This window comes from Somniosus microcephalus, chromosome 3 (genome assembly GCF_052327205.1).
Source record: "Somniosus microcephalus isolate GS21.2 chromosome 3, FLI_Smic_1.0, whole genome shotgun sequence".
Lineage (NCBI taxonomy): Eukaryota > Metazoa > Chordata > Chondrichthyes > Squaliformes > Somniosidae > Somniosus > Somniosus microcephalus.
The window spans coordinates 83,984,167-84,005,298 of NC_140989.1; the positions used below are offsets into that span (position 1 = coordinate 83,984,167).

The window sequence follows — 21,132 nt, forward strand, 5'->3', positions numbered from 1 at the left end:
GAACGAAAAAACCTTCGGTTTTTAGAGGGTTCCGGTTGCAGAAGTTCGGATAAAGGGTAAGTCGTGCACACGACCCCCCCGCAGACCCCCCCGCCAGCCCCGACAACCGCCGACCCCCCCGCGGACCCCGACAACCGCCGACAACCGCCGACCCCGCCAGCCGCCGACCCCCCGCCGGCCCCGACAACCGCCGACACCCCCGCGGACCCCGCCGGCCCCGACAACCGCCGACCCCCCCGCGGACCCCGCCGGCCCCGACCCCCGCCGACCCCGACTGACTTACGCTGAGCGTCAGCATAAGTCGTGCGCACGACCCCCCCGCGAACCCCCGCCGACCCACCTTCCGAAATCCGAAATTCTCCTTTATCCGAAACTCGGCTGGTCCCGAGGTTTTCGGATAAAGGATAGTCTACCTGTACTGCCACTTTGCAATTTGGATGCAAATATTATGGTACAAAAGACAATTCTGAACTATCAATTTCTTGGAATATTTAAATAACGTTGATTAAGCTCACACCAGTATCTATGTGTGTCTAGCCTTGACTCCGCCATATTTCCTGGTTGGCATGTCAGGCTATGTCTGAAGGTGTAGAATCTTGTCATACTGCTCAATCACGATTTGAGCTTCCTCCCCCACATACATGCAATTACAAAGACCATTTTCTGTCACTTCTGTAACATTCCCCATTTCTGCCCCTGCCCCTCTTCTCCCATCTGCTGAAATCCTAAGCCATTCCTTTATCACCTTAAATCTCAACTTTTCTAATGCTCTGCCTGATCCACAAATTATAGCTCATTCAGACCACTACAATGTGCAGTTGTGTGTTGCTATGGATTTGCATAAAGCATTGGCAGAGTTTAAAATGACCCAGTCAGCCGATATTGTAGAGAAAATCTTTGAAAGCGCATAACTTTCTCCCGTAACTGTAAATGGTGTAGTATTGTGTACATTTGTAGAGTTCTATAGTTTATAGTTTTACCTTTCAGAATAAGCATCTGCCTGGTTCATATCATGAGATGAAATTTTCAATTCACTTATGCGAATTTTTTCCACCTCACCTTTAGTCAGGGTGGAATAATACACATAAAACTTGCCGTTAGTTCTGAATTTTGGATGAAAGGTCAATCCCAGGAATCCTCGCTCATCACCAACCCACGGAGTGGTCAGTACATGTCCTGTAAGGTCAAGGAATGGTTCCGACAGTCGAGTACCATTGGGCAAATAGACCCAGACTAAACCAAGCTGCTCAGCTACAAAGAAACGATGGGTATCATCATTAGCGTGAATCATAAGAACAGGGTTTCTTAAACCATTGGCAATCTCATGGAGACAAAGGCGCAGACAACCCTGTTGATCCTCTACCACCGAGCCCAGCTTCCGGTTCAAGTCCGTGCTCTTCAGGACATTAGGAAAGCAGTAGTCTGGGTCAGGGAGCTGGAGCAGGTTACAAAAGTACATCTTGTCCCTCTCACACGATTCCTGGATCTGTCTGTCCTTGGTCAGTAGCTTGATGGTCGAGCGACAGTGTAGGTGAAATTCTGAACAGTAGTTGAAGCAGAGCCCTGGAATGTTTCTCAGAGGAGTCAGGGGGTCTTCTGCATCATACAGGTGTGCAGCATAAGGGGAACACTCCTGTACAGAAGCAAAAACAATTTACGTCCTAAGATGTTTTCACATAATTTTAAAAGAAGCCACTAGGACAAAGACCATAGCTGTTTTACATAATTGAATCTTTCTATATGTCTTCAAATTTCATAACGCAACAATCTTGAGAGTCAAATAGTTTCTCTCTATTTACCCTATCATATCCTTTAATCCTTTTAAACACCTCAATTAGATCACCCCTTAATCTTCTATACTCGAGGGGGTACAAGCCTAATGTATGCAACCTGTCCTCATAATTTAACCCTCTAAGCCCCAGTCTCATTCTTGTGAATCTGCACTACATCTCCTTCAAGGCAAATATATCCTTCCTAGGTGTGATGCACAGAATTCAGCAGTGGAGCATTCTGTTCCCCAGTGCATATGTGGGTCTTCACAATAGATCGTGGCTTCAAGCTCCACTCCAGAATTTGAGCATATAATCTGTACTAACACTCCTATTCTATTCTGAGGGTGTCAGCCGTGGCTCAGTCAGTAGCACTCTTGCCTCTGAGTCAGAAGGTTGTGGGTTCATAGTCCTACTCCAGAGACTTGAACACAAAAATCTAGGCAGATGATCCAGTGCAGTACTGAGGGAGTGCTGCACTGTCAGAGGTATCGTCTTTTGGATGAGACGTTAAACTGAGGCCCCGTCTGCTCTCTCAGATCCCATGGCACTATATCAAAGAAGAGTAGCGGAGTTATCCCCGGTGCCCTGGCCAATATTTATGCCTTAATCAACATCACTAAAACAGATCATCTGGTCATTATCACATTGCTGTTGTGGGAGCTTGCTGTGCACAAATTGGCTGCTGCGTTTCCTACATTACAACAAGTGACTACACTCCAAAAACTACTTAATTGGCTGTAAAATGCTTTGGGACGTCCTGAAGTCATGAAAGGCACTATATAAATGCAAGTCTTTCTTTCTAAATTGTCAGAAATGCCATACTTTGCATCAGACATTAAACTGAAGTTCTGTCTGCCTGCTCAGGTAAATGTTAATTATACAAATCATTGATTAGATTACAGTTAGAATATCATGTCCAGTTTAGCTTGATCTACTTTAGAAAGGATATCAGAAACAAGGAGATGGGACAGAAGAGAATTACTAGGATGATACCCTGGATGAGAGACTTTCATTATGAGGAGTGACTAGAGAAACTAGGGCTCTTTTCACTAGAACAGAGAAGGATAGGAGGGGATCTGACAGAAGAGTTCTAAATCTGAAAAATATATATATTTTTTTAATGGTAAAGGGGGCGGGGGATCGGGCTGAATTGGGCAAGTTCTTTCAGGGAACTAGTGCAGGTATAATGAGCTGAATGGCCTCCTTCCCACAACACCATTCAAAGAAGAGCAGGGAGTCCTCCCACTGCCTTGGTCAATATTCCACCCTCAACCACCACCACCAAAAACAGATTAAGAGTATATTCATCTCATGGCTGTTTGTGTGATTTTGCTGTCTTTAAAATGGCAGCTACTTTTGCCACTTTACACACAATTAATTACTGCATTTCAGAGTAATTCATTGTAATTTAAATGCTTTGAGATAACAATAAGGCACTATAAAATTACAAGACGTTTTCATATATAAAACCGTGCCTGGTGATAGCCCATGAGATACCCTTTGTTAGAAGATAATTCCCTGGAGCTTTCTGTAACTGATACAAGAAGTGTGCCTATACTTTAAAACGTGGAAATGACTCATCTTTAACCTTGGATTTAATATTTTACAAGAACTACATACACTTTCCTCATGTCTACGCTGACCAAGCTTAGAAAGAAAGAAAATAAAGTATCAGGAATTCTTCCAGTATTATTTACAGGCCAATGCATAGCCTGCAGTATGTTACCTCTCATTGCCCTCTTCAACCTGTTCCCTCTCGGTGTCACTGCCCAGTTAAACCTGCTCCCTCTTACTGTCACTGCTCTGTTAAACCTGCTCCCTCTTACTGTCACTGCTCTGTTAAACCTGCTCCCTCTTACTGTCACTGCTGTTAAACCTGCTCCCTCTTACTGTCACTGCTCTGTTAAACCTGCTCCCTCTTACTGTCACTGCTGTTAAACCTGCTCCCTCTTACTGTCACTGCCCAGTTAAACCTGCTCCCTCTTACTGTCACTGCTGTTAAACCTGCTCCCTCTTACTGTCACTGCCCAGTTAAACCTGCTCCCTCTTACTGTCACTGCTCTGTTAAACCTGCTCCCTCTTACTGTCACTGCTGTTAACCCTGCTCCTTCTTACTGTCACTGCTCTGTTAAACCTGCTCCCTCTTACGGTCACTGCCCAGTTAAACCTGCTCCCTCTTACTGTCACTGCTCTGTTAAACCTGCTCCCTCTTACTGTCACTGCTCTGTTAAACCTGCTCCCTCTTACTGTCACTGCTCTGTTAAACCTGCTCCCTCTTACTGTCACTGCTCTGTTAAACCTGCTCCCTCTTACTGTCACTGTTCTGTTAAACCTGCTCCCTCTTACTGTCACTGCTCTGTTAAACATAGAAGCATAGAAACATAGAAGATAGGAGCAGGAGTAGGCCATTCGGCCCTTCGAGCCTGCTCTGCCATTCAATGAGATCATGGCTGATCATCCAAATTCAGTACCCTGTCCCTGCCTTCTCCCATATCCCTTGATCCCTTTAGCCTCAAGAAATATATCCAACTCTTTCTTGAATATATTTAATGAACTGGCCTCCACCGCCCTCTGTGGTAGAGAATTCCACAGGTTCACCACTCTCTGGGTGAAGAAATTCCTCCTCATTTCAGTCCTAAATGGCTTACCCCTTATCCTTAGACTGTGACCCCTGGTTCTGGACTCCCTGGCCATCAGAAACACCCTTCCTGCATCTAGTCTGTCCAGGCCTGACAGAATTTTATAGGTTTCGATGAGATCCCCTCTCAATCTTCTAAACTCCAGTGAGTATCAGCCCAATCGACACAATCTCTCCTCATATGTCATTCCTGCCATCCCAGGTATCAGCCTGGTGAATCTTCGCTGCACTCCCTCCATGGCAAGAACATCCTTCCGCAGGTAAGGCGACCAAAACTGCACACAATACTCAAGGTGCGGCCTCACCAAGGCCCTGTACAACTGTAGCAAGACATTCTTGTTCCTGTACTCGAACCCTCTTGCTACGAAGGCCAACATACCATTTGCCTTCTTAACTGCCTGCTGCACCTGCATGCTTACCTTCAGCAACTGGTGCACAATAACACCCAAGTCTCTTTGCACTTCCCCTTCTCCCAATCTATTGCCATTCAAATAATAATCTGCCTTCCTGTTTTTGCCACCAAAGTGGATAACCTTACATTTATCCACATTATAGTGCATTTGCCATGTTTCTGCCCAATCACCCAACCTGTCCAAATCGTACTGGAGTTTCACGACATCCTCCTCACAGCTTACCCTCCCACCCAGCTTTGTGTCGTCTGCAAATTTGGAGATATTACATCCAATTCCCTCATCCAGATCATTAATATATATTGTGAACAGCTGGAGTCCTAGGACTGATCCTTGCAGTACCCCACTAGTCACTGCCTGCCACTCGGTAAACGACCCGTTTATTCCAACTCTTTGCTTTCTGTCCACCAACCAGTTCTCTATCCAAGTCAATGCCTTGCCCCCAATCCCATGTGCCTTAACTTTGCATGCTAATCTCTTGTGTGGGACCTTATCGAAAGCCTTCTGAAAGTCCAAATACACCACATCCACTGGTTCTCCCTTATCTATTTTACCAGTTACATCCTCAAAAAATTCCAGTAGATTAGTCAAGCAAGATTTACCTTTTGTAAATTCATGTTGACTTTGTCCGATCCTGTCACTGCTTTCCAAGTGCTCTGCTATTGCATCTTTTATAATAGACTCTAGCATTTTCCCCACTACCGATGTCAGGCTTACCGGTCTATAATTCCCTGCTTTTTCTCTACCACCTTTTTTGAATAGTGGGGTAACATTAGCTACCCTCCAATCCATGGGTACTGTTACAGAGTCTATCGAATTCTGGAAGATGACCAGCAATGCATCTACTATCTCTAGGGCCACTTCCTTAAGTACCCTGGGATGTAGACCATCAGGCCCTGGGGATTTATCGGCCTTCAGTCCCATCAATTTTACTAACACCATTTCCCTACAAATACTGATTTCTTTCAGTTCCTCCCTTTCATCAGACCCTATGTTCCCCGGCATCTCTGGGAGGTTATTTGTGTCCTCCTTTGTGAAGACAGAACCAAAGTATGTATTTAGTTGGTCTGCCATTTCCTTGTTTCCCATTATAAATTCCCCTGATTCTGACTGCAAGGGACCTATGCTTGACTTCACCAATCTTTTTCTCTTCACATATCTATAAAAGCTTTTACAGTCAGTTTTTATGTTCCCTGTTAGCTTACTCTCATATTCTATTTTCCTTTTCTTAATTAATCCCTTTGTCCTCCTTTGTTGACTCCTAAACTGCTCCCAACCCTCAGGATTATTGCTTTTTCTGGCCAATTTATATGTCCTCTCCTTGGATCTTATGCTATCCCTAATTTCCCTTGTTAGCCACGGCTGAGTCACCTTTTTTGTTTTATTTTTATGCCAAACTGCGATGAACAAATTCTGTAGCTCATCCATTTTGCCATTGCCTATCCACCGTCAACCCTTTGAGTGCCATTCCGCAATCAATCCTACCCAACTCGCTCCTCAGACCATCGTAGTTTCCTTTATTTAAATTGAGGACCCTTGTCTCTGAGTCAACTACTTCATTCTCCATCTTAATGAAGAATTCGTTCATATTATGATCGCTCCGACCCAAGGGGCCTTGTACAACAAGATTGCTAATTAATCCTTTCTCGTTACATAATACCTAGTCTAAGATGCCCTGATCTCTGGTTGGTTCCTCGACATATTGGTCCAGGAAACCATCCCATAAACACTCCAGGAATTCCTCCACCACAGTATTGTTACTAATTTGGTTGTATATTAGATTATGTAGATTAAAATCACCCATGATGACTGCTGTGCCCTTATTGCACGCTTCTTTAATTTCCCTTTTAATGCCATCCCCAACCTCCGCCTTACTGTTTGGAGGTCTATATACCACTCCCACTAATGTTTTTTTCCCCTTAGTATTTCTCAATTCTACCCATACAGATTCCACATCATCAGAGCTAATATCCTTCATTACAATTGTATTAATCCCTTCTTTAACCAGTAATGCTACCCCACCTCCCTTTCCTTTTTGCCTATCTTTCCTGAATATCAAATACCCCTGGATGTTGAGTTCCCAGTCTTGGCCATCCTTGAGCCACGTTTCCGTAATCCCAACCAAATCATATTCATTTACCTCTAATTGTGCAGCCAATTCATCCACCTTATTAGAAATGCTCCTCGCATTAAGACACAAACCCTTCAGGCTTGTTTTTTTAACGCTCTTAGACCTATTAGAATTATTATTTACTGTGGCCACGTTTGATTTAAACCGTTGATTTCTCTGACTGCCACTTTTGTTTTTCTCCTTCCTATCTTTTGCTTTTATCCCTGTTTCCCTTTCCTCTGTCTCCCTGCTCAGGTTCCCAACCCCCTGCCATTTTAGTTTAAACCCCCCTGAACAGTGCTAGCAAACCTCCCCGCAAGGATATTTGTCCCGCTTTGGTTCAGGTGCAACCCGTCCGACTTGTACAAGTCCCACCTTCCCCAGAAGCAGGCCCAGTGATCCAGGAAACTAAAGCCCTCCCTCCTGCACCAACTCTTTAGCCACACATTCATCTGTTCTATCCTCCTATTCCTATACTCACTAGCACGTGGCACCGGGAGTAATCCAGAGATTACAACCTTTGAGGTCCTACTCTTTAATCTGCTACCTAGCTCCCTAAATTCTTGCTGCAGGACCTCATCCCTTTTCCTACCTATGTCGTTGGTCCCAATGTGAACCATGACCTCTGCCTGTTCACCCTCCCCCTTCAGAATGCCCTGCAGCCGTTCAGTGACATCCTTGACCCTGGCACCAGGGAGGCAACAAACCATCCTGGAGTCACATCTACGGCCACAGAAATGTCTATCTGTTCCCCTTATGATAGAATCCCCTACCACTATTGCTCTCCCACTCTTTTTCCTCCCTTCCTGAGCAGCAGAAGCATCCCTGTTGCCAGGAAGTTGGCTGCTGCTGCCTTCCCCTGGTGAGTCATCTCCCTCAACAGTATCCAAATTGGTATACCTGTTTGAAAGGGGGATGGCCACAGGAGACCCCTGCACTACATGCCTGCTTCTATTGCTCCGCCTGGTGGTCACCCATTTCCATTCTGCCTGTGCAGCCCTAACCTGCGGCGTGACCAACTCATCAAATGTGTAATCCACAACCCTCTCAGCATCGTGAATGCTCCACAACCCATCCATCCGCAGCTCCAGCGCCTCAATACGGCCCGTTAGTAGCTGCAGCTGGATGCATTTCTGGCACACGTGGTCATCAGGGACACTGGCAGCGTCCCTGAATTCCCACATAGAGCAAGAGGAGCATAACACGGGGCTGGGCTCTACTGGCATGACTTACCCCCTTTAATTAATTTAAATTAATTCAATACCACCAGTTAAAGATATACTCTAGGGCGCTTATTTACCAACTGTCCCCACTACACCACAGAGACCCTAGAAAATATAAACTGCAGAATTTAAGCTTGTAATGAAAAGGAGAAAGAAATTCTCACCAACCAATCACTTACCTGCTTCCTGGTGACGTCACACTTGGATTACTTTTTACCTCTCTCCCCTGCTGCTGAATTGGTATGCCTCACTGCTCCCTCGCAGGTCCGATGCTCTGGTCGGGCCTCGCGGAATCAGCTGGTTTTATACCTCGCCTCACTGCTCTCTCGCAGGTCCAATGCTCTGGTCGGGCCTCGCTAAATCAGCCGGTTTTATACCTCGCCTCACTGCTCCCTCGCAGGTCCGATGCTCTGGTCGGGCCTCGCTGAATCAGCCGGTCTTATACCTCGCCTCACTGCTCCCTCGCAGGTCCGATGCTCTGGTCGGGCCTCGCTGAATCAGCCGGTCTTATACCTCGCCTCACTGCTCCCTCGCAGGTCCGATGCTCTGGTCGGGCCTCGCTGAATCAGCCGGTCTTATACCTCGTCTCACTGCTCCCTCGCAGGTCCGATGCTGTGGTCGGACCTCGCTGAATCAGTCGGTTTTATACCTCGCCTCCCTGCTCCCTCTTACTGTCACTGCTCTGTTAAACCTGCTCCCTCTTACTGTCACTGCTCTGTTAAACCTGCTCCCTCTTACCGTCACTGCTCTGTTAAACCTGCTCCCTCTTACCGTCACTGCTCTGTTAAACCTGCTCCCTCTTACCGTCACTGCTCTGTTAAACCTGCTCCCTCTTACTGTCACTGCTGTTAAACCTGCTCCCTCTTACTGTCACTGCTCTGTTAAACCTGCTCCCTCTTACTGTCACTGCTCTGTTAAACCTGCTCCCTCTTACTGTCACTGCTGTTAAACCTGCTCCCTCTTACTGTCACTGCTCTGTTAAACCTGCTCCCTCTTACTGTCACTGCTCTGTTAAACCTGCTCCCTCTTACTGTCACTGCTGTTAAACCTGCTCCCTCTTACTGTCACTGCTCTGTTAAACCTGCTCCCACTTACTGTCACTGCTGTTAAACCTGCTCCCTTTTACTGTCACTGCTGTTAAACCTGCTCCCTCTCAGTGCTATTCTGAAGTCAAATCCATATACATTGGCCCTGATTTTCAGCTTTACTGATGGACAGGAATGGGAAAATATGATGAAAACTGCTGTACAGCACTTACCACCTGCTTTCAAACAACGACTGAACTATTACCATTTTGCTGGGGCCCTTGATATAGGCTGCAAAGGCGCTTGTGCAAAATAGAACCCCAATGCAATTATCAGATATCAATGGGCAGAGTGTGCACCATGCATGGACTACTCATTGGTACTTGTGTTGAACAGCCTAATCAACAGCCCTTAAAAGGGACTGTTGAAGAATCCTTAGAAACAGTAAATTAAGTGTTTTAAATTGTTTTTGTAGGGTCAAGAGGAGCAGTAAAATCAACCCCATGATGCATGACTCTCTTCGCTCTACCCACCACGTCTGCCAAAACTGAAAATCGTGCCTTTGGTCGCAAGAGTTGGGATTGGATCCAGATAGTGCAAATCAAGCTTTGCTTGGCCGGGATCAATTCTATAACTAATGAATCAGACAGGATACGTTTACAGTATATATAAATGCAGCTTAAACATTGCACAGTGGTTATTCTGCATATGTTAACTTTTTGAAAACTGCAAACTAAGTGTGTTTAACAATTTTATAATTACTTGTAGAAATTGTAAAATACAAATAATAAAATATAAAAATGTGTAATCAATGATAGATGTTTTCCTGTTGCGTGCAAGTTTAAATGTATTGTACTTTAATTGCCCCATTTCCCCAAAATACAACTATTTATAGAGAAAATGGTGTCAAGCTTTTGCTCAATGGTAGCATTCTCACCTCTGAGTCCAAATGACATTGGTTCAAGAGTCATTCAGAGACTTGAGCACATAATCTAGGCTGATACTTCAGTGCAGTACTGAGGGAGTGTTACATCCAGAATTGCCAACTATTAGATGAGACCGAAGCCCAACCTCCCTCTCTGGTGGAGGTAAAACATCCATTGGCACTGTTCCAAGAGCCCGAGGGCTTCTCCTGGTGTCCCCACCAAAATTTATCCCTCAACCAACATAATTAAAACGGATGATTTGGTCATTTATCGCATTGCTGTTTGTGGGATCTTACTGTGCACAAATTTCCCTATATTACAAGGACTTCAAAAAGTACTTTATTTGGCAGTGAAGGGCTTTAGGACATCCTGAGATCGTGAAAGACACGGTATAAATGCAAGTTCTTTCTTTCTAACAGTTAAAGAGGAAGCTATTTTCTTTATGAATTGGTTTCACGTTGTAATTCAGACACATAACTAACTTAAATATTTGCACATAGTGTCAAGGCCTTACAAGTGTAAACAGTAAATACCTATAATAAAAGGACATTAAAACTTACTTGACACATGATCTCTTTAACAAATTCTCCACACCGTTGAGGTCCGTTGAAGTCAAGGGATTCTGTGACTTGCCAGTATTTCTGTTCGATTTCATGATCCTTCTCCTGATTACAACAGCCGAATGTACCGTACTGAGAGCAGAAATGCAGATGGGAATCTGGTTTAAAGGGAGGTCTATAATCCAAACACTGGGGATGACACAACACTTCGGCCGCACGTAGACACAAGTAAACTAGGAGTAAACACCGATAAAAGGACCCGCTTAACGTTGTTTTACCCGTAAAAATCAAATGAGGAGATCTGGCGGAAAATGTCATTACATATCGCCAGCCTGAGCGTTCATTCACCGGCGGTGCCAGCATCATTGGAGATGGGACAGCAATCCGTGTTTGTACGGCGAGGCCGTGGGACCTCCGCATCTTGTGAATGGGTAAAACGACACCACTGTCCCTGGTATTTCACATCACAGGGCAACATCGCGGACTTCCAAAGATTGTGTGTAAGGTAACTCGTTTGAGGCATTTCAAAGAATTTGAAGTGGGACGGCTTAGGAGGAGGGGCAAAGGCAGTTATAGTGCAAGTTGTGGAGGGTAGTTAGGGCATCCTATGCATAGCATCCGATCTTCAAAGACCAAGTGCCGTAGACATTGAGAATTTGGAAAGGTATTTAAAAAAAATAACCAACCTAAATATTTAGGTAAAACCCAAATACATACAAGTTGGAGTCTACCGCGAGAGTGGGGTCCTTTCACATGCAACAGAGTAGAACAGAACAAATGGTTTACAGTCACATTAACACAGGAATTAGCAGTAATTCATCATAAACCCTAGGACTTCCTACTTTCAAAGGAAGTTGTTCGATTACCTGTTCAAGAATAGCATTTTGTTTTTCATGTGTAATTTTGCACTGCTGCTTATCTGGAATAGTGCGGAAATGCCCTTTAATTGTAAACCGGCGTTTATAAACGGAGGTGCATAGACCGACAGAGACCACAATGTCACCAACTATCTGTTTATCTGATCAGCTTTCTGTATTTGATGATAGAATAGGGCTAAATTTCAGTTGCAGTATGTTGATTCAAACTACCATTCAATCGTTTTATTATATACTAGCTGAAGTGCCCAGCAGTGCCGAGGGATTTTTGAGGGCATGTTGTTGTTGGAAGAGAGAGCGCGAGCGACTGGTGGGAAGAGAGAAAGCGACTGGGGGGGGGGGGGGGGGGAAAAGAGAGAAAGCGACTGGGGGGGGGGGGGGGGGGAAAGAGAGAAAGCGACTGGGGGGGGGGGGGGGAAAGAGAGAAAGCGACTGGGGGGGGGGGGGGGAAAGAGAGAAAGCGACTGGGGGGGGGGGGGGAAAGAGAGAAAGCGACTGGGGGGGGGGGGAAAGAGAGAAAGCGACTGGGGGGGGGGGGGGAAAGAGAGAAAGCGACTGGGGGGGGGGGGGAAAGAGAGAAAGCGACTGGGGGGGGGGGAAAGAGAGAAAGCGACTGGGGGGGGGAAAAGAGAGAAAGCGACTGGGGGGGGGGAAAAGAGAGAAAGCGACTGGGGGGGGGGGGGAAAGAGAGAAAGCGACTGGGGGGGGGGAGAAAGAGAGAAAGCGACTGGGGGGGGGGGGAAAGAGAGAAAGCGACTGGGGGGGGGGAAAGAGAGAAAGCGACTGGGGGGGGGGAAAAGAGAGAAAGCGACTGGGGGGGGGGGGAAAGAGAGAAAGCGACTGGGGGGGGGGAAAGAGAGAAAGCGACTGGGGGGGGGAAAAGAGAGAAAGCGACTGGGGGGGGGGAAAGAGAGAAAGCGACTGGGGGGGGGGAAAGAGAGAAAGCGACTGGGGGGGGGAAGAGAGCACGCGACTGGGGGGGGGAAAGAGAGCACGCGACTGGGGGGGGAAGAGAGCACGCGACTGGGGGGGGGGAAAGAGAGCACGCGACTGGGGGGGGAAGAGAGCACGCGACTGGGGGGGGAAAGAGAGCACGCGACTGGGGGGGAAAGAGAGCACGCGACTGGGGGGGAAAAGAGAGCACGCGACTGGGGGGGAAAAGAGAGCACGCGACTGGGGGGGAAAGAGAGCACGCGACTGGGGGGGAAAAGAGAGCACGCGACTGGGGGGGAAAAGAGAGCACGCGACTGGGGGGGGGGGGGAAAAAGAGAGCACGCGACTGGGGGGGGGGGGAAAAAAGAGAGCACGCGACTGGGGGGGGGGGAAAAAAGAGAGCACGCGACTGGGGGGGGGAAAGAGAGCACGCGACTGGGGGGGGGGAAAGAGAGCACGCGACTGGGGGGGGGGAAGAGAGAGCACGCGACTGGGGGGAAAAGAGAGCACGCGACTGGGGGGGAAAAGAGAGCACGCGACTGGGGGGGGGGAAGAGAGCACGCGACTGGGGGGGGGGGGGGAAAAAGAGAGCACGCGACTGGGGGGGGGGAAAAAAGAGAGCACGCGACTGGGGGGGGGGGAAAAAAGAGAGCACGCGACTGGGGGGGGGAAAGAGAGCACGCGACTGGGGGGGGGGGGGGAAAAAGAGAGCACGCGACTGGGGGGGGGGAAGAGAGCACGCGACTGGGGGGGGGGGGGGAAAAAGAGAGCACGCGACTGGGGGGGGGGAAAAAAGAGAGCACGCGACTGGGGGGGGGGGAAAAAAGAGAGCACGCGACTGGGGGGGGGAAAGAGAGCACGCGACTGGGGGGGGGAAAGAGAGCACGCGACTGGGGGGGGGAGAAAGAGAGCACGCGACTGGGGGGGGGGAAAAGAGAGCACGCGACTGGGGGGGGGGGAAAAAGAGAGCACGCGACTGGGGGGGGTGGGGGAAAGAGAGCACGCGACTGGGGGGGGGGAAGAGAGCACGCGACTGGGGGGGGGAAAGAGAGCACGCGACTGGGGGGGGGGGGAAGAGAGCACGCGACTGGGGGGGGGGGGAGAAGAGAGCACGCGACTGGGGGGGGGAGAAGAGAGCACGCGACTGGGGGGGGGGGAAGAGAGCACGCGACTGGGGGGGGAAAGAAAGCACGCGACTGGGGGGGGGGGGAGAAGAGAGCACGCGACTGGGGGGGGGAGAAGAGAGCACGCGACTGGGGGGGGAGAAGAGAGCACGCGACTGGGGGGGGGAGAAGAGAGCACGCGACTGGGGGGGGGAAAAGAGAGCACGCGACTGGGGGGGGGAAAAGAGAGCACGCGACTGGGGGAGGGGTAAAGAGAGCACGCGACTGGGGGGGGGGGGAAAGAGAGCACGCGACTGGGGGGGGGGGGAAGAGAGCACGCGACTGGGGGGGGGGGGGGAAGAGAGCACGCGACTGGGGGGGGGGGAAGAGAGCACGCGACTGGGGGGGGAGAAAGAGAGCACGCGACTGGGGGGGGGGAAGAGAGAGAGCGCGACTGGGGGGGGGGGGAAGAGAGAGCGCGACTGGGGGGGGGGGAAGAGAGAGCGCGACTGGGGGGGGGGGGGAAGAGAGAGCGCGACTGGGGGGGGGGGAAGAGAGAGCGCGACTGGGGGGGGGGGGGGAAGAGAGAGCGCGACTGGGGGGGGGGGGAAGAGAGAGCGCGACTGGGGGGGGGGGGGGGAAGAGAGCGCGCGACTGGGGGGGGGGAAAGAGAGCGCGCGACTGTGGGGGGGGGGAAAGAGAGCGCGCGACTGGGGGGGGGAAGAGAGCGCGCGACTGGGGGGGTGAAGAGAGCGCGCGACTGGGGGGGTGAAGAGAGCGCGCGACTGGGGGGGGGGAAAGAGAGCGCGCGACTGGGGGGGGGGGGAAGAGAGAGCGCGACTGGGGGGGGGGAAGAGAGAGCGCGACTGGGGGGGGGAAGAGAGAGCGCGACTGGGGGGGGGGGAAGAGAGAGCGCGACTGGGGGGGGGGAAGAGAGAGCGCGACTGGGGGGGGGGGAAGAGAGAGCGCGACTGGGGGGGGGGGAAGAGAGAGCGCGACTGGGGGGGGGGGGGGGAAGAGAGAGCGCGACGGGGGGGGGGAAGAGAGAGCGCGACGGGGGGGGGGAAGAGAGCGCGCGACTGGGGGGGGGGGGAAGAGAGAGCGCGACTGGGGGGGGGAACGAGAGAGAGCGCGACTGGGGGGGGGAGAGAGCACGACTGGGTGGGGGGAGAGAGCACGACTGGGGGGGGGGGGGAGAGAGCACGACTGGGGGGGGGGGGGGAAGAGAGCACGTCTGGGGGGGGAGAGAGCACGACTGGGGGGGGGGGGAGAGAGCACGACTGGTGGGGGGGGAGAGAGCGTGACTGGGGGGGGGGGAAGAGAGCGCAACGGTGGGGGGGGGGAAAGAGAGCGCAACGGTGGGGGGGGGGAAGGGAGCGCAACGGTGGGGGGGGGGGAAGAGAGCGCAACGGTGGGGGGGGGAAGAGAGCGCAACGGTGGGGGGGGGAAGAGAGCGCAACGGTGGGGGGGGGAAGAGAGCGCAACGGCGGGGGGGGGAGAAGAGAGCGCAACGGCGGGGGGGGGAGAAGAGAGCGCAACGGGGGGGGGGGAGAAGAGAGCGCAACGGGGGGGAGAAGAGAGCGCAACGGGGGGGGGGGGAAGAGAGCGACGGGGGAAGAGAGCCACTTGGGGGGGAAAGGAGGGGGGGGGGGAGGGTTGGAGGAGGGTGGGAGGGTTGGAGGAGGAGGGGGGGGTGGAGGAGGAGGGGAGGAGGAGGAGGGGGGGTGGGGGAGGGAGGGAGGGAGGAGGGGGAGGAGGGGGGGGGGGGGGGGGGAGGGGGGAGCCAGCAGACCCTCTCCCGGCGATGGGGGGGGGGGGGGGAAGGAGGAAGTCCCCGAGCCCCGCCCCCCGATCTCCCGCCCCCGATCTCCCGAGCCCCGCCCCCCCGTTGTCCCGAGCCCCGCCCCTCCCGAGGCCCAATCTCCCGAGCCCCGCCCCCCCATCTCCCAAGGCTCCTCCCCCCCCCGATCTCCCGAGGCCCGCCGTCCCCGATCTCCCGAGGCCCGATCTCACGAGCCCCGCCCCCCCCCCCCGGAGCCAGCTCCAAGAGCAAAGAGAGAGACACCGCCACGCAACCGAGGCCGGGCCGGACTCAAGTCGCGCGCACTGACTCCTGCCCCACCCGCCTTTACTAAGGCGGCGGCAGTGGCGATGCTCGGCTCAGGCCCGCCCCCTCCAGCCTTCACAAAGATGGCGGCGATCGCAAGCCGCTTGTTGAGCGCGACGGGTGGTGCCTAGCTCGGGCGCGGCTGGGCAACAGCGGTCCAGGCTTACAGGCCTGGAAAACGGTGAAAGGTGGGAAAATTGTAGATGTTAGAGAAAAGATTTACAAATTAATTAACTTTCTTTTAAAAACAATGTGTGTTTTAAAAGCAACTTTTTTTTTTGCTGGAAATGTAGATTTGAAAAGAAACACGCAGAAAATGGGAAAAAGAAATGAAAAGTTTGGAATCAAGATGGCGGTGACTCACCTCGGTTCAGAATGATCAGGCCCGCCCACACACGCACCGATTGGTCAACCGTCAGGTCACTGAACTGTACGATTCGTCAATCATCACGTCACTCAACTGTAGGATGGCCTGCCCCCACTCGATGCAAATGAGCGGATAATGAGAGGAATTTTGAACGTTTTTTGGATACCGTCGGCACAATTTTTGTCCGACCGTCGGCACAATTTTTGTCGGAGTAAAAAGTAAATACACCTACAAGAGTCCCCTAACGCTGAGCTTTCTTTTGATATAACATATGCGTAGGTACGCTCTATAACTTTTGATTGTATAGCCGGCCAGAGAGACAGACAGAGAGCCAGACAGAGAGACATATCCTTTTATATATATAGATTTCCATTTTGCTGTGCTCTCTTTACAGTGCTCAACTCAAATTATTGGAAAATTTAATTTATTTGTACAACCGAAGTCTGGGTCAGGAACAGACCGTACTAATTTTTTTAAAAATCTGCAATGACGGCACTGTTTTCCTTTGGCTAGTTGACGATGCCTTTCACAAGTGAGGATCAGTGTTTCCTGGGAATGTCAGTATTTGCAGAATCCCACTCCCCACACACTGAAAAGTTTGAAAACCTTTGTTGTAAATATAATAGTATTTTCTTAAATTAGCTTTCGTACTACAGTATACATTATACCTACCCACTAGTATAAAATGTCTACAATGATTACATTTCTGTATAATAATGCACCAAAACATTTAGTTTTTTAAAAATTCATTGATGGGATGTGGGCGTCGCTGGCTGGCTGGGCCTGCATTTAGTGCCCATCCCTAATTGCCCTTGAGAAGATGGTAGTGAGCCGCCTTCTTGAACCGCTGCAGTCCATATGGTGTAGGTACACCCACAATGCTGTTAGGAAGGGAGTTCCAGGATTTTGGCCCAGCGACAGTGAAGGAATGGCGATACAGGTCCAAGTCAGGATGGTGTGTGACTTGGAGGGGAACTTGTAGGTGGTGATGTTCCCATGCGTCTGCTGCCCTTGTCCTTCTAAGTGGTAGAGGTCGCGGGTTTGGAAGGTGTTGAAGTAGCTTTGGCGAGTTGCTGCAGTGCATCTTGTAGATGGTACACACTGCAGCCACAGTGCGCCGGTGGTGGAGGGAGTGAATGTTGAAGGTGGTGGATGGAGTGCCAATCAAGCGGGCTGCTTTATCCTGAATGGTGTCGAGCTTCTTGAGTGTTGTTGGAGCTGCACTCATCCAGGCAAGTGGAGAGTATTCCATCACACTCATGACTTGTGCCTTGTAGATGGTGGAAAGGCTTTGGGGAATCAGGAGGTGAGACACTCGCCGCAGAATTCCCAGCCTCTGGCCTGCTCTTGTAGCCATAGTATTTATATGGCTGGTCCAGTTCAGTTTCTGATCAATGGTAACCCCCAGGATGTTGATAGTGGGGGATTCAGCGATGGTAATGCCATTGAATGTCAAGGGGAGATGGTTAGAGTCTCGCTTGTTGGAGATGGTCATTGCCTGGCACTTGTGTGGTGCGAATGTTACTTGCCACTTGTCAGCCCAAGTCTGAATGTTGTCCAGGTCTTGCTGCATATGGACACGGACTGCGTCAGTGCGGAACAGTGTGCAATCATCAGCGAACATCCCCACTTCTGACCTTATGATGGAGGGCAGGTCATTGATGAAACAGCTGAAGATGGTTGGGCCTAGGACACTGCCCTGAGGAACTCCTGCAGTGATGTCATGTGATTGAGATGAATGACCTCCAACAAGCACAGCCAATGTCCTTTGTGCTAGATATGATTCCAACCAATGGAGAGTTTTCCCCTTGATTCCCATTGACTTCAGTTTTGCTAGGGCTCCTTGATGCCACACTCGATCAAATGCTGCCTTGATGTCAAGGGCAGTCACTCTCACCTCACCTCACGAGTTCAGCTCTTTTGTCCATGTTTGGACCAAGGCTGTAATGAGGTCAGGAGCCGAGTGGCCCTGGCGGAACCCAAACTGGGCATCAGTTAGCAGGTTATTGCTGAGTAAGTGCCGCTTCATAGCACTGTCGACGACACCTTGCATCACTTTGCTGATGATTGAGAGTAGACTGATGGGACGGTAATTGGCCGGGTCGGATTTGTCCTGCTTTTTGTAGACAGGACATACTTGGGCAATTTTCCACATTGCCGGGTAGATGCCAGTGTTGTAGCTGTACTGGAACAGCTTGGCTAGGGGCGCAGCTAGTTCTGGAGCACAAGTCTTCAGTAATATTACCGGAATGTTCCACGAATTTATAAGATGCATACTTTATGTAGTTTTGAATGCACCAATTTTGCAGGTTCAAAATGCAACCAAAAGCATACCTTAAATATAAATCATTTAAAAATATATATTTTCAGCCTCCCATTTATGCAAGTAAAAATAATGGTGCACTTAAGGAAGAAGCTGATGCATACAAGTGTTTGACAATAAATAAAAATATTAACAGAACCCACAGAAATAAAGAAAAGACTTGCATTTATATAGCGCCTTTCACAACCTCAGGACATCCCATGCCACTTTACAGCCAATGAAGTACTTTTTTGAAAAGCTGTTGTAATGCAGGAAATGCGGCAGCCAATGTGCGTACAGCAAAGCCCCACAAACAGCAATGTGATAAAGATCAGATAATCTGTCGTAGTGATGTTGGTTGAGGGATAAATATTGGCCAGGACACTGGGGAGAACTCCCCTGTTCTTCCTCGAAAAGTGCCATTTTCCCTTTCTATTTTTGTGTCAGCTGCTTCTCTCCTTTTAGTCCATGTGACCAACAAACCCAGTCTCTCAAGCTCCAACAATTCAAATGAACTTGCACCTGTATGTTGTAGCGTAAAAACTCAGCCAAAATACAATGGACTTCTACGGAGAGAAACAGCACATTTTAAACATTATTCAAACACTTAAAAACCTACCAGTTACAAATTCACTAATGTAATTGGCTTACACTCAACTCGCCATAAAAACGGAGTGACTGTTTTTTGCGCTCATCCTGATGAGGGACGTTATTGCTGTGGGATAGAGCACTTTAAAAAACAAAAGTCAGAATCAAGCATCATCAGGTCAAATACAGCACAAGTTAGATGCAGAGTAAGGCTCCTTCCACTCTATCCCAATATACTTTAACCACAAACCACACCAGTGTGAATGTTTTTGTATTTCCCTTACCAGCCATTCCAAGGTCTATGAATTTAGTGATAATTAGTACTAAATTAGGAGCAATTTTGCACTCTGGGCTCAAGGAACATAGAAACAGGTGTAGACCATTCAGCCCCTCGAGGCCATTCAATGTGATCATGGCTGATCTGTATCCTAACTTCATTTACCTGCCTTGGCTCCATATCCCTCAATACCCTTAGCCAGCAAAAATCTATATCTCAGATTTAAAATTATTAGTTGAGCTAGCATCTACTGGTTTTTGTGCAACAGCGTTCCACATTTCTACCACCGTGTGTGTGAAGAAGCATTTCCCCAAGTTCTCTCCTGAATGACCTGGCTCTGATTTTAAGTTTTGTGTCCCCTTGTCCTAGACTCCCCCACCAGTGGAAAACGTTTCTCATTATCTACCCTATCAATTTCTAAAAACTTCAATCAAATCACCCCTTAACTTTCTATATTCAAGGGAATACCAGCTTAGTTTATATAATCTCTCTTCACAATTTAACCCTTGGAGCCCTGGTAACATTCTGGTGAATCTGGGCTGCACTCCTTCCAAGGCCAATATATCCTTTCTAAGGTGTGGTGCCCAGAAATGTACACAGTACTGCAGATGTGGTCCAACCAAGGCTTTGTATAGCCACAGCAAAACTTCCTCCCCTTTATATTCTAGCCTTCTAGATATAATTGCTAACATTCCATTAGCCTTTTTGATTATTAGCAGCTAGGTTGTGACTGCCAAAACTCATTGCACTTACCATTCAACCCATTAGTTTGGGCTGAATTTAATGATGCTCTAACTCAGTGTGCCACTACAGGTTTCCCCTCTGTCTCTCATCCCCATCCCACCCCACCAAAAAAAAACAAACACACACATCTTGTGGTAATAAGAACTAGTCTTTCCAGATAAGCACAATCATTTTATTAGCTGACAAATCATATTTTTTGGTCATATATACAATATTTCATAAATGCTTTGTTAAGTGTTCATCATTTACTTGTAAAATATTTATGGGTTTGTTACAGTAAAAATTTGTCAATGCAACACATTTAAAGCTTTCCACAGATATCCTACATTATGCCATGACCCAATACTCCCAAACATCTGGATGGTTAGTATTTATACAACACTGCTAACTTGTGAAATATTCTTCAAAACATTCTCAATTAATGCCCCACACTGAAGAAAATCCAGCCCTGTTGGAGGAAAGAGTAGCTCACCTCTCAACCCTCCCACCGCCGTCCTCACCTTTCCTCTCCCCTGCCTGCCCCACGGGCACACTCCTATTTCCTCTTCTTTCTTAAGGGGGAAGACCCTAGACGTGGTTTCTAAACCAGTGCTAAAGTGTACTTTTTTCAAAAAAGATCAGATAACAGCAGTTTTCCTAAAGGTGGAGTAAAAAAAAAAAGCACTCTTGAAATTTTCCTTCCCTTTTAATTCAAAGAGATTCCAAATGTTGGAAATTAATGAAAACTTCAGCAAGTTTTATAAACTGTATGTACAGACTCTTACAATTCAACATTCACTCAGCTGCAGCAGACTGTGATCCTTTACATATTGCCTCATTTTCTTCAGTTTTGCTTTCTGAACTTTACGCCCCAGTAGGTAAACGGTGATGAAGTATTTGCAACCTAAAAGGGTAGGAGAGAGAAACAGATTCAAAGATTAGAAAAATTGGCTAAATCAGTAAGATACATGCAAAAATCTGCATGACCACAGAAAAAGAGGAACATTTAAGGCCGAGAATCCCCACGCTGCTCTTCTGTAGCACTCAACTACAAATGGTATGGTAGCCTTTAATCCAAAGGGATTGGAGTACAAAAGCAAAGAAGTATTTCTGCAATTATATAGGGCTTTGGTGAGACCACACCTGCAGTACTGTGCAGTTTTGGTCTCCTTACCCAAGGAAGGATATACATG

At 49.1% G+C, this 21,132-nt stretch overlaps 2 protein-coding genes across 6 annotated transcripts in view; both read right to left on the bottom strand.

Annotated features, from left to right (window-relative positions):
- The window catches only part of hhipl2 (HHIP-like 2), a 79,471-nt gene extending 68,232 nt beyond the window's left edge, over positions 1-11,239 (bottom strand). The window contains 2 exon segments of the mRNA XM_085977633.1: positions 981-1,633; positions 10,665-11,239. Of these exon segments, the coding sequence (XP_085833759.1) occupies positions 981-1,633; positions 10,665-11,084 (1,073 nt within the window). The 5' untranslated portion in view covers positions 11,085-11,239.
- An 8,871-nt stretch (positions 11,240-20,110) lies between these two features.
- Positions 20,111-21,132, bottom strand: part of taf1a (TATA box binding protein (TBP)-associated factor, RNA polymerase I, A) — a 70,570-nt gene continuing 69,548 nt past the window's right edge. For all 5 annotated transcript variants that reach the window (XM_085981299.1, XM_085981300.1, XM_085981302.1 and 2 more), the window contains one exon: positions 20,111-20,843. In XM_085981299.1, the coding sequence (XP_085837425.1) occupies positions 20,728-20,843 (116 nt within the window). In that variant the 3' untranslated portion in view covers positions 20,111-20,727. The remainder of the gene's footprint in view (positions 20,844-21,132) is intronic.